Source organism: Protobothrops mucrosquamatus, unplaced genomic scaffold (genome assembly GCF_001527695.2).
Source record: "Protobothrops mucrosquamatus isolate PMUCROS unplaced genomic scaffold, P.Mucros_1.0 scaffold3900, whole genome shotgun sequence".
NCBI lineage: Eukaryota > Metazoa > Chordata > Lepidosauria > Squamata > Viperidae > Protobothrops > Protobothrops mucrosquamatus.
The window spans coordinates 36,822-50,047 of NW_015389846.1; the positions used below are offsets into that span (position 1 = coordinate 36,822).

Genomic DNA, 13,226 nt, shown 5'->3' on the forward strand with positions numbered 1-13,226 from the left:
CATCCAGATTCAGTCACCGTTTTGTGCCATACAGTATTAACCTTGTGAATGCTAAAGCTTCCTCCTTCCGTTATGTATTCAAGATGGACGGTGATTAATATTTATATGTCACTTAAATGTAAGGGTGTAGGTCAGTGGTGGCGAAGCTATGGCACGCGTGCTAGAGGCGGCACCCGGAGCCCTCTCTGTGGGCACACAGGCCATGCCCCAGAAATGGCAACCGTCCCTCTTCAACCAGTCGCCAAGGTCCCACATGGCTGGATGCATCCCAGCACGGCTGGTTTCCCTCCCCTGTCCCATCCCTCCTGGCCTCGCATGCTCTTTTCCCGGGCACGACCCACTGCATCGCCTCCTCAGCTGTCAACCGTCTATCCAGCTCAGAGGCAGCTTCTCTAAACTTCTGGTGGCGGGCTGCAGAGCCCCGGTATGCTCTGGTCGAGGGGCCGGCAGGCTGTGACTGCTGACGGACACTGTTGGCCCAAATGCGCTCGCTGGCCTCTGTGTACAGGGGCCGATGGTGTCAGGCAGCAGCTGCCCTGGCCCGTACCTCGCCTTGCCCTGCGACAATGGCACCCCAGCCCTGCCTCACCTTGCCTCACCTCACCCCGCAGGACGAACCTCCTGCCCACTGCCCCACCTGCCAGAGATTCCCTGGATCTCTCCGAACCCTGCCCGGCTCCCACAGGCATCCCACCCCATGAGCAACATCGAGGTGCTCACGCCCACCTTGGCCACACCCACCCAGTCTGCCATGACCACAGCCACGCCCATGCAGTGGGCCACGTCCACCTGGCACCCGGTGATAAATAAGTGGGTTTTGGGTTGCACTTTGGGCACTCGGTCTCTAAAAGGTTCGCCATTACTGGTGTAGGTCTATACATATGTCGTATATAGTGCGTTTAAAGGTGTGTTTTGTGTACGTGTACACTTTGAGAGCAAGCAACAGAATTTCGTTTTTAACGTGTGCCATTGTCTCCACAGTAAAAAAATGACAATAAAGGTTCGTTTTCTCTCTCTCTCTCAAATGACCAGCTCTCTGCAAAGAATATAAATCCTTCCATTCCCCACCATCCAGTCAGAGCTGAAGCGAAACGTCTTCAAAAAAAACCAAAAAAAACCGATAAAGTCCAGTTGCCTCCTGAAAACAAGCACCTTTGAGACAGGCTGGAGACCTTGAATTTTTCTAACGCACCCTGAGGTAATCTTTCTGAAAGAAACCTTTTCTACCCTCAGCACAGTGGATTCACCCCTGTTGGGAGAGATCTGGTGCCTGGCCAACTTACTCTTCTCTCTTAGGAAATCATTTCTGGCATTCCTGGCATCTGTGAGGTTTCGCTTCGGTGTGCAGGTTCTGGTGATCGGCAAGGTGACCGTCGTAGGTGAAGTTCTTCCCACACACAGTACATTCATGATGCGGCCGCTCCTCTGCTGAGACTTTCGGAGCCGACGCTGCTACTTCCTGGCTAGGCTCTTTTCCTCTATTTTTAGAATAAGCAAATTTTTCCAGCCGGGCCCGGAGTGATAATTCTGGAACATTTTTCTCTTTCACTTCCTTCTCGGCGACGTTTTCTTTCTCTTCGATTCTACTTTCTTCCTCTTCCTTCACTTCCTTCTCGGCGACGTTTTCTTTCTCTTCCTTCCTTCTTTCTTTCTCTTCCTTCTCTTCCGTTTTCTGGGGTTTCTCGGCTGCCTTTTTCCTTTGCTGACGCTTGTAACTGCGCCAATGCTCGCGCAACGCCTCCATTTCTGAGGCGGTTGATGCCTGAAATCGGCCTCTTCTTTTCTTCAGCCGGACTCGACTGGTTTTCTTCGGGGTCTCATCCTCTGCTGAGACAAAGAAACAGCCTAAATGTGACACTGCCAGGGAAAGAAGGGGTGCCTCTGCAACTTTAAGAGGTACAAACTTCAATTCCCAGAATTCCCCAGACAGCATGCCTAAGAAACATTGGCTTAATGCAGGGGTAGGCAACCTCGGCTCTTTTATGACTCATGGACTTCAACTCCCAGAATTCCTGAGCCAGCATGGCTAAGCATGGAAACCTTTCTCTTTCTCCTCAGCATGGCTGGCTGAGGAATTCTGGGAGTTGAAGTCCATGAGTCATAAAAGAGCCAAGGTGGCCTACCCCTGACCTAATGGAATTTATATTAATAGCAATAGCACTTAAGACTTACTACTGCTTCATAGTGCTTTACGGTCTTGTCTAAGCAGTTTACAGAGTCAGCACATGGCTCCCTAAGAATCAGGGTTCTTATTTTACCGACTTCCGGAAGGATGGGTCAACCTTCAGCCGGTCAGGATCGAACTGCTAACAGTCGGCAGAGTTAGCTTGCGATACTGCATTCTAACCACTGCACCATTGAAATACAGACCAAAAAAGCATAACATTTCCCAAAATGTTTTAAATTTCTGTTCTATTAAACTTTCAAAAATTATACTATGGCGTTCAATACGAAGCTTATTAAAGTACATTAGCCGTATGGGATTCTATATCTATTCATCTCCACCAGCTGTATTTCATGGAGAATATCTATCTATCTGGTTGCTAAGTGACTTGAGGGCATATACTGGGAGTCCTTGACTTACGACTACAATTTGGGCCAGAATTGGCTAAGTGAATCACACCCAATTTTACACCTTTTGCCACAATCAATCATCGTATTTTCACAAAAACAAAGTAAGTCAAGTCAAATGCCTGTTCTAAATATCTATTATTTATTAATCCAACTTTTACAGCAGCCAAGTGATCCCTTACAAATAATTTGGGTACAGCCGTTAGTATAATTTTAAATCTGGATTTTCAATTTAAAACAATGTGCCTGTTTATTTTAGGGAGTTGGTGTTGTTGTTTTTTAAAGAAAACTACAGGTAGTCCTTGACTTACGGCTACAACTGAGCCCAAAATTTCTGTTGTTAAGTGAATTTTGCCCTATTTTATGACTTTTCTTGTCCCGGTTCCTAAGTGAATCATTGCACTTGTTAAGTTAGTCACATGATTGTTAAGTGAATCTGGATTCCCCTTTGACTTTGCTTGTCAGAAGGTCGCAAAAGGGGATCACATGACCCCCCCAGGGACACTGCGACCGTCATAAATATGAGTCACTTGCCAAGTTTCTGAATTCTGATCACGCGACCACGGGAATGCTGCAATGGTCGTGTGAAAAACGGTCGTAAGTCACATTTTTCAGTACCGTTGTAACATTGAACGGTCACTGTTGTAAGTCGAGGACTACTTCGAGTTGTAAATGGCAACTTCCCATAACTGAAGATTTTTGTAAAGGACATGTGTCAAAAACACTTCTGCTCTATAAATTTGTTAGATTCATATCCCACCTTTTGTTCAGGAGTGTACAGGTAGTCCTCAACTTACGACCGCTCTCTCAAAGTTACAGCAGACCTCCCTGGGATTATTTATGACCCAATGGCCACTTCCTGTCACATGACCACATTGTGGGCACTCGGCAACCAGGCCATTTGCAGCATTCCACAATCACGTGACCATGTTTTAGGGCAGTGGTGGTGAACCTACGGCACGCGGGCCAGAGACGGCACTCAGAGCCCTCTCTGTGGGCACACGGGCCGTCGCTCCAGCCCCGCCTCCCCCCGTGGCCCCCTCCTCACCAGCAACTCCCCCGGAGGAGAGTCACCCCCGGGCGCGGCCTGCATGGAGCAGTGCAGCCAAGAACATGGCAGCCGGGAAGCAGGGACAAGACTCCGCCCTCGCGCCCCGTCACGCGCAGATGCTGCGGGGTGCGGGCAGAGGGCGTGGCCATGACGTTGCAGGGCCGCCTGGGCGATCTCCTGCGGCAGGCCGTGGAGGCGGTGGGTGGCCCTGCGGGTGGGTGGGGGTGGGGCAGAGCGGGGCGGGGCGGTTTTGGGGCACTCGGTCTCTAAAAGGTTCGCCATCACTGTTTTAGGACATTTTGCCCCAATCATTTCTTTTCAGTGCCGTTGTAACTTTGAGTGGTGACTAAATGGACTGCCGTAAGTCCACGACTACCTGTATTCCCTTGCACATCCCTTTTTTTTAAAAGCTATTCTGCCCACCTGCTTATAACTCAGGAGAAAACTACGGCTTGCGCGTAAATGAACAAAGGGCCAAAATGCGGGGTGCCCACCTCTGTTTATCTCGTAATGCCCGGTGAAGGAGGGTCTCCTGATCTTAAAGCCTTCGTTGAGCTCGTGGATCCGCTTGTGCCGGGAAAGATTGGAGCTCCACTTGAAACTTTTGCCGCACTCGTCGCATACGTAAGCTCTCTCCTTTTCGCTCATGTGGGCTTTCATGTGCAAGAGGTGAGTGGACAACTTGTACGTTTTGTGTCCGCATTTTGAGCAGGTATACTTCCTCTCTCCCTGGGGGGCTTTTTTCGTGTTCACGGACTTCCCCTCCATCTTGTGCGTTTTCAGATGAAGTTTGAGGAAGGAGGGCTGGACGAAGAGCTTCTGACACTCGGGGCACCTGTAGGGCGTATCGTTCGGGTGAGCCCTCTTGTGCCGCACGAGATCGGACAGGAAATAGTTGCGATGCCCACAATCGAGGCACTCGTGTTTCTTCTCGAGACCTTCGTATCGGGTTTTCGTCGTCTTCTTTTGGCGACGAGCGGCTTTGCCTTTTCCGTTCTGCTCCCTGGAGCGAATTGCAGGCGAGGCCTCCACCCTGGAAGACTTGGAGACCGGACAAACGGCACCCGGGGAGCGTTTGGATGGCCTCTCTAGAGAGTTCTGCACGCCTGCTTCTTGACGGGGAGTCTTCTTCGCTAAGATGTTAATCAGCTCCTCATCATCTGTGGGGGGGGAAACAGAAATTATTCAGATCATGGAAAATGGGGGCGGCGGCAAAATGAGCCCCGTTCCTACTTCGGATTTGATAATTCGTTAAGCAGCAGCTAGGGATTTTCAAGTTTGTGTCCGCAGTCAAAATAATATTTTCTTACTCTGCGGTCAGATCCAGAACTTGCATTTTACTCTACCACCCTCAAACTCAAAACCTTTCTCCTTATTCACTGTGCGGACTGAATCCCAAATTAAAGTTGCTGGCTTTTCTTCCGAAATTCCCAAGAATGTGGTGAAGTTTTGCTGGATAGTAACTGCATTAAAAGGCTCTGAGACAGAGTCTAATGGTGAATTTCCATATACATGCTTTATTTTTAAAAAATTCTGTTTTGTTTTTTTTAAAACTCGTGACTGGCCCAAAATCACCCAGACGGCTTTCATGCCTAAAGTGGGACTGGAACTGGTATCTAGACCAGCACCTTAACCGCTATGACAAACTGGGTCTTCTTACGATAGAAGGGGAGAGAGACCCACCATGGTGTTATCCCTTCATTATCATGGGAAACAGTAGAATCATTGAAGAAGAATGGGACTTTTACAGTATATAGCCCATCAGTCATTTTATTCTTAACAATATTTAATGTACACTGTGAGCTTATACACCGGAGACAAATTCCTTGTGTGTCCGATCACGCCTGGCCAATAAAGAATTCTATTCTATTCTATTCTGTTCTGTTCTGTTCCAATTCTGTTCTGATTCTATTCTGTTCTGATTCTATTGTTCTGTTCTATTCCGATTCTGTTCTATTCTATTCCGATTCTGTTCTGTTCTTATTCTGTTCTTATTCTTATTCTATTCTGTTCTATTCTATTCCAATTCTATTCTATTCCGATTCTGTTCTGTTCTTATTCTGTTCTGCTCTTATTCTTATTCTATTCTGTTCTATTCTATTCCAATTCTATTCTATTCCGATTCTGTTCTGTTCTTATTCTGTTCCGATTCTGTTCTGTTCTTATTCTGTTCTGCTCTTATTCTTATTCTATTCTATTCTGTTCTATTCTATTCCAATTCTATTCTATTCTATTCCGATTCTGTTCTATTCCGTTCCGTTCCGTTCCATTCCATTCCATTCTATTCCGATTCTGTTCTGTTCTGTTCTATTCTATTCTGATTCTGTTCTATTCCGATTCTATTCTATTCTATTGTTCTATTCTATTTAATTCTAATTCTAATTCTATCCTATTCTAATTCTACCCTATCCTATCATGAATATTTATATATTGTTTTAGCTGATTGTTGCAATCTGCCCAGGAGATGTTTACATTTGATTAATAAATTAATAAATCAAACTCCCAATGATTTTTGCATTCCCACGTGGAACCAGTAAGCTCTACTGACTTCAAAGACCAGAGGAGGTCAAACCAAACTCCAGCCAAGTTTTTTTTTTAAGACTGGCATTAATATTCCAAGATCTCGCCGTTTATGGACTTCTTTTAATTCAAAGTACAGGGAGTCCTCGACTTATGATCACAACGGAGCCCAAAATTGCCGTTGCTAAGTGAGGCAGTTGTTAAATGAGTTTTCCCCCCCTTTTACGACCTTTATCGTCTCAGTTGTTAAGCAAATCACTGCAGTTGTTAATTTAGCAAACATGACCGTTATGTGAATCCGGCTTCTGCTGATGACTTTTGCTGGTCAGTAGGTTACAAAAGGTGACCATGTGATCCCGGGACACTGCAACCGTCATGATGACGAGTCGGTTGCCAAGCGTCTGAATTTTGATCACGTGACGGGGGGGGGAATGCTGCAACGGTCGAAAAATGTGAACAACAGTCGTAAGTCACATTTTTCAGAGCCGCTGTAACTTCGAACGGCCACTAAACAAATGGCTGTAAAGGCGAGGACTAGCTGTACCATGGACCGAATTTGGGATGTACACACCAGCAAGTTATTGTTAACCGATCTACAGGTTGCCTAGAGATTCTTCATTTTCCTACTTTCTGGCTCAACTTCATTGAGGGCCGCATCAGCATTGCGGTTGCCCTCAGGGGGCCGGGTGGGTGTGGCCTACTGGGTGGGTGTGGATTGAGTGGGTGTGGCCTACTGGGTGGGCGTGGCCAGCTCTACATCGGTCATGTCAAGGGTGCCTGTGGGGGCCTGGGCAGGAGTGGGACAGATCTGAGGGTCTCTGGCAGAAGGGGGTGGGATCAGGACAAGTGCCAAGGCATGGTCCACTGGAGGAGCCTCACCGTTCCTCTCAGGCCATGTGGCGGTGGGGGGCCTGGATAGTGGTGTGGGCTGCCCAGAGCCCTGGGCAGCAGAGGTCAAACACCCAGCCTGGCCCTCGAGCACCTGCGGCGCCAAATCCTGCCCCACTTCCCCACGGAGGCACCCAGCTGCACTTACCTCCTCCTCAAGGCTGCTGCTGCTGTGCTTGCTCTCCTTACCCAGGTTGCTCATGATGGGTACGAGGGCTAAGTCAGAGGGAGGCCCATTCCCTCTCCATGGGAGGAGACCCGGCTTTGTATCCTAAGCTTCCTTAGCAATAGGATGGGAGACACCCAGGATAGGCCAGGAGGAGGGGGCAAGGAGATGGTGAAAGGGCAGCAGGGCAGGACTAAGGTAGGACTTCCCTCAGACCCTCCCTCTCCTTCTTTCCTTCCTTCTTTCCTAAGTACAGAGTGGTGGGAAAATATTTGAGATGAGGGAGGGAGAAAAACAGGCAAGAAACGCAGCTGGGGAGGCATGCACCCAGTGGCTGACGCGGCAGGGGCTGGTTCCTCGCTGTTTCCAGACGGCCTTGTGGAGCTAAGACTGAATGCGTTTCAGCATAGATGGCCACAACATTGTACATTGGCTCCCGGCCGACCTGGGCCAGGGCCAAGGCAGCGGGGACCGTTCCCTCACTGTTTCCAGGATGGCTTCGCGGGCCATGTGAAACCACTTCGCGAGCCGCATCCGGTCCCCGGGCCTTGTGTTCGACATGTCTGTTCTGGCTCAAGTCAGCTGAGAGGCGTTTCACGTTTACCACAAACCGCAAGAGCTTCCCCGAAATGATGCGGTAACACATCATAAACCCGATTCGCAGTTTACCTCACAAGATGAAGGGGGAAAAAAGGCGGGAAAAGGGGGATCAAGAGGTCTCCCGTTACCACATGGAATGCCTCGTTTGTAGGGAAAGAAAAAAAGAAAAAGCAGGCTCATAATGTGTTACGTTTAACATCTAGTTTCTACCTACCGCTAAGGGTCACATCGCATTCGGCAATAACGGGCGGCTGCGGACTGGCTACGTGGGTCTGCTGATGTTTTATGAGGGTTGAGAACCACCTGAAGCACTTCCCACAGTCCTGGCATTTGTAAGGTTTTTCCTTGTTGTGGCTTCTGAAATGTTTAAGAATGTCTGACAATTTCTCCGTTTGGTATCCGCATTTTGTGCAGGAATGCATTTTGGTGTCCGGATGTTCGGAGGCCTCGTTCCCAGCAGCGTTGTCCTCTCTTTGTTCTGTCTTCAGATAGCCCCTCAGAGAAGGTTGATCGTTGCAAGCTGGATAGGCTCCGTCCTCGTCTTCCAATTTGATGTTTTCCTGCAGAAGAGTCGCACTTCTGGATTCTTCCTCCCCTGGAAGGACAATCAACAGTTTAGATATGCAAAGCTGCAAACCTCATCAAGTCCAGCTAATACCAGCTAATAACGGCTGATCAGCTTGATTAATAATAATGATAATGATAATAATAATAATAATAATAATTATCCATTAGTCAATTGCAAAAGGCGGCCTTACTAGGAACTGCTTCCATCCTGCGACGATATCTGTAATAACATCAAACATCCACATCTGCCTATCCCAGGTCCTGGGTAAGGACTCGATAGGAAGACAAAATTCAGTCTGAACATCTGGCTGACTGTGCAATGATCAATAATAATAATAATAATAATAATAATAATAATAATAATAAAGTTGGAAGGGATCTTGGAGGTCATCTAGTCCAACCCCCTGCTCAGGCAGGAAACCCAATACCATTTCAGACAAATGGCTGTCCAGTCTCTTCTTAAAAACTTCCAGTGTTGGAGCATTCACCGCTTCTGGAGGCAGGTTGTCCCACTGATTAATTGTTCTAACTGTCAGGAAGTTTCTCCTTAGTTCTAGGTTGCTTCTCTCCTTGATTAGTTTCCATCCGTTGCTTCTTGTCCTGCCTTCGGGCACTTTGGAGAATAGCTTGACTCCCTCTTCTTTGGGGCAGCCCCTGAGATATTGGAAGACTGCTATCATGTCCCCCCTCGTCCTTCTCTTCGTTAAACTAGACCTACCCAATTCCAGCAGCCGTTCTGTTGGTTCCAATCAGAGTGAAAGTAGCGCCGTGAAGTAAATGCCGTTAACAAAACTGGGAATCCCAAAGGCGCTTTTTTCACGAGGCAACTGGACTTCCTTGTTTTTCTTTGAAGACCTTTCGCCTCTCATCCAAGAAGGCTTCTTCAGCTCTTCAGAAGAAGCTGAAGAAGAGTCGTGGATGAGAAGCAAGATGTCTCAAAGAAAAACAAGGAAGTCCAGTTGCCGCGTGAAAAAGCATCTTTGGGGCAACCATGACCTGGATGACGGAGAGTCTCCATAGACCAGGGGTAGGCCACTCGTGGACTTCAACTCCCAGAATTCCTGAGCCAGCCATGCTGAGGGGAAAGGGAGAAGTTTCCAAGCTGAGCCAGGCTGGCTCAGGAATTCTGGGAGTTGAAGTCCACAAGTCATGAGGGGGCCATAGTTCCCCCATGCTGGCTCAGGAATTCTGGGAGTTGAAGTCCACGAGTCATAAAAGAGCCAAGGTGGCTTACCCCTGTCATAGACAAACCTGGGAAAGTTATCAACCTGAAAACACTTCTTCTTTTTTTTTTTAACCAATTGTCTCTCAAGGCAAGACAGAGCAAAAATGATTTAACTGGAATCTTTAAAAGTTTGTAGAAAGTCCTTGGGAATTGTTCTAATTTATTAACGATACACATACATTTGCCTTTCAAAAGTCCACATAAAATAAAATGACCTTTGGATCAAAAGAAGGGAAAAGGTACTTGGCCTTCGTTCGCCTGCTTTTTGGGAAGAAAAGATTTTTAAAAAAACAAAAAAAAATTCAGTAGGACAATATAAATCAAATGTTTGGGTTTTTTTTTTTTGGAAAACCTGTTTAAGTGATTATACATTTCTCTACCTGCCATTAATTTACTGTTAAAAACATTCATTTCATTTCAAAGGTCTTGATCTTCTAAAGCCCGGAAAACCAACGCCGCCCCGATATAATCTATAATTTATTGCCGAGAGAAATAAAGTGCAAGATGAACAACACTGCTACATAAAGACCGATGGATTTTTCTCGCCACCTCATCAACATTTTACTGCTAAGCGTTCAATCGTAAAGAGGAAAACAGGAATGTTGGCAAAGATCCTCTCTCTCTCTGCCTCTTCCCCTTTCTCCTCTCTCCCTTTCTGCTCTCTTTTGCCTCTCGTCTTTCTCCCTCCCTCTCTCCCGTCTCCTCTCCCTCTCGTCTTTCTCCTCTCTGCCCCTCGCCTCTCTCCCTCCCTCCCTCCCCGTCTCTCCCTCTCCTCTTTCTCCTCTCTCTCTCCTCTTGCCTCTCCCTCTCCTGTCTCTCCTTTCTCTCCCTCTCCCATCTCTCTCTCTCGCTCTCTCTCTCTCTCTCTCTCTGTGTGTGTGTGTGTGTGTGTGTGTGTAATGGCAAAACAAATTGCTCAGATGAAGTACAAAGGGCACCATGATAAAAGACCAGAGAGAAAGAGAAGGGAGAATGCTTTAATTAATTATCAGCTGGGTCATCACACCTACCTCTACAGGCAATTCTCTCCTCTGCAAAAAGGGCATCGCAAATGGGCCTCGGTTTATGGCATGCAATGCCGTTCTGATGCCGATACAGATGATACGACTTCCTGAAGGCTTTCCCACAATCAGAGCAATCGTAGGACTTCTCTCCTGGGTGGTCTGTCCTGTCTTTAATGGTTTTGGAAAGCCCGGGAACGCTACGGTCACAATCGGGGCCCTTGCATTCCCTTTTCTGAGGACTTGGGAGTTTCTTCAGCATCACTTTTAAGGTTTTCAGCCCATTCGGATGTGGCCTTGAGACAGGGTCAGAATCGCTGACAGCACTCAGCAAAACTGTGGCGCGCTCTCCTAGCAATTCCTGCGTAGAATTGCTGTGGCCCTTATTAGATTCATTGGTACCTATGGGAACAAATAGATTGATGTACAACTACCTTCAATTAGAAATTGGAGACGGAGAGGGGGGGAAGGAGGAGGAGGAAGTGGAGGAGGACGGACGACGGACGACAGAAACAACTTCTGGGGACGAAATGGAGAGCAGAGAGAAGGAGGGTGGCAGAATAAAGAACCAAGAAGTGAACCAACTGTTTGTACTTGTCCTCTCCAGACAAGAAGAGAGCTTGAGATCGCCCACACGCGCTCCAGACAGTTATACTACATGAGGAGATGGTAAGACCAGAGGGATTAAAGCAGGGTTTGTTTGGTTTTTTTGGGGACAAACACATTCTGGCTACTAGTTCTAACTTTGTTTGCTTCTGATTGTTCGCAGATCTGGTTTTTTGATCATCTTTTCCAGGATCTTCCCAGGTATTGATGTTAGACTAATTGGTCTGTAGTTTCCTGGGTCTGTTTCCCCCCCCCCCCTTTCTTGAAGATGGGAACCACATCAGCCCTTTTCCAATCCTCGGTATTTCCCCCGTGCTCCAGGATTTTTGAAAGATATGGTGCAATGGTTCTGAGATCACATCTGCCAGGCTCCTTCAGAACTCTGGGATGTAATCTGTCGGGTCCCGGTGATTCATATTCGTCAAGGTCGGATAGATGTTCTCTTACCATTTTCTTCCTTATTTTAATTTTTGTTTCTAGTTTGTTTTTTTGCAGTGGTTTTTTTTGGGGGGTATGTTGGGCTATGTGGCTTAGTGAAAGAAGTTTTAAATACAAATATGACTTAATTCCTTTTTCTTTTTTCTTTTTGGAATAAACGGCAATAGGGTGATTAGAACTTTGAGTTTGGAAAGTTACAAATCGACTAAGGATCCAGATGGATTTGAAATAAGATTCTGAAACCACTTATAAGAATCCTTCTCGTGGGAAAAGGCTGTTGTTTTGAATACTTTTTTAAAAAAAGAATGACAAAATGGCATTTTAAAAATCGGACACTAGAGGGAACCAAAACTAAATAGTACAATTAAAGAAGAAAAACACTTAAAATTTGACTTGCTAATACAGAATGGAATAATACTTTAATACTGGACATAGTGAAGAATATTTGTGAACAACGGGCTCACGTTTCTTGAGAAATTAATTTTAAGGGTCTGCTTCTATAGACAGACTGTATTTAAAAGAGATCATGGAAGAGGAAGAGGCTTTACCTGAAAAGATTAAGACTGATCTGAAAGTGGACTTTAAAATAAGAGGCTGCAGGAATGATGTGAAAAAAAAATGTTACACTGGATACACAAATAAAACTGGCTGATGTGTAAGCAAACCAAAAGCATTTGACCTGGATAACTTTCTTATATTGGATAAGAGACTTAAGTTTGGAAAACTTTTGTGAGGAAAGACAAACAGAAATGAGGGAAAAAAAATCAAGCTCTAGGACATTATTATCAGGAGAGTTAAGTGTCAAGATTATTAAAAGTAAAGGGAAGGGAAATAAAACGTTCAAGATCGTTAAAAGGAAGGAATATAAAAATGTTTTATTTAATCAAGGTTAAAACAGATACGTTGTTATTTCCGGTAACCCTTAGTGGGTTTTTGCTGACCAAGACTGAAAAATGAGGCTTTAAAGATTTTTTTTTTTTAATAGATGAGATGAGACATGGGAAGAAGACAACATGTTGAGACTCTAGAAAGAGTACAGAGAAGAGCAACAAAGATGATTAGGGGACTGGAGGCTAAAGCATATAAGGAAGGGCTGCTGGAATTGGGTATGTCTAGTTTAACGAAGAGAAGGACGAGGGGGGACATGATAGCAGTGTTCCAGTATCTCAGGGGCTGCCACAAAGAAGAGGGAGTCAAGCTATTCTCCAAAGGGCCTGAGTAGGGTTGCCAGGTGTCCACTATTTGAGTGGACAGTCCGCTTTTTTCACATTATGTTCACTATTTTTTTTTTCACAAAATAGTGGACATTTTTTTTTATTCAAAAGCTTTATGATGAAATGGTACGTAATCTAAAGCTGTACAGTCTACTTTTTTTACTACTTAACACCCCCCCCCCCGCTTGTCCACTATTTTTTGGAAGCAGACCTGGCAACCCTAGGCCTGAGGGCAAGACAAGAAACAATGGATGGAAACTGACCAAGGAGAGAAGCAACCTAGAACTAAGGAGAAACTTCCTGACAGTTAGAACAATTAACCAGTGGAACAACCTGCCTCAAGAAGTGGTGAATGCTCCAACACTGGAAGTTTTTAAGA

General features: G+C 46.1%; 1 protein-coding gene across 1 annotated transcript; it reads right to left on the reverse strand.

Annotated features, from left to right (window-relative positions):
- Positions 1–1,300: 1,300 nt before the first annotated feature.
- On the reverse strand, positions 1,301–10,851 carry LOC107298345 (zinc finger protein 107). The gene is made up of 4 exons (XM_029286500.1): positions 10,599–10,851; positions 8,011–8,391; positions 4,117–4,782; positions 1,301–1,824 (listed from the first exon to the last, which is right to left on the reverse strand). The coding sequence occupies exons 1-4, from the start codon at positions 10,849–10,851 to the stop codon at positions 1,301–1,303; spliced, it is 1,824 nt and encodes a 607-aa protein (XP_029142333.1).
- Positions 10,852–13,226: the final 2,375 nt, after the last annotated feature.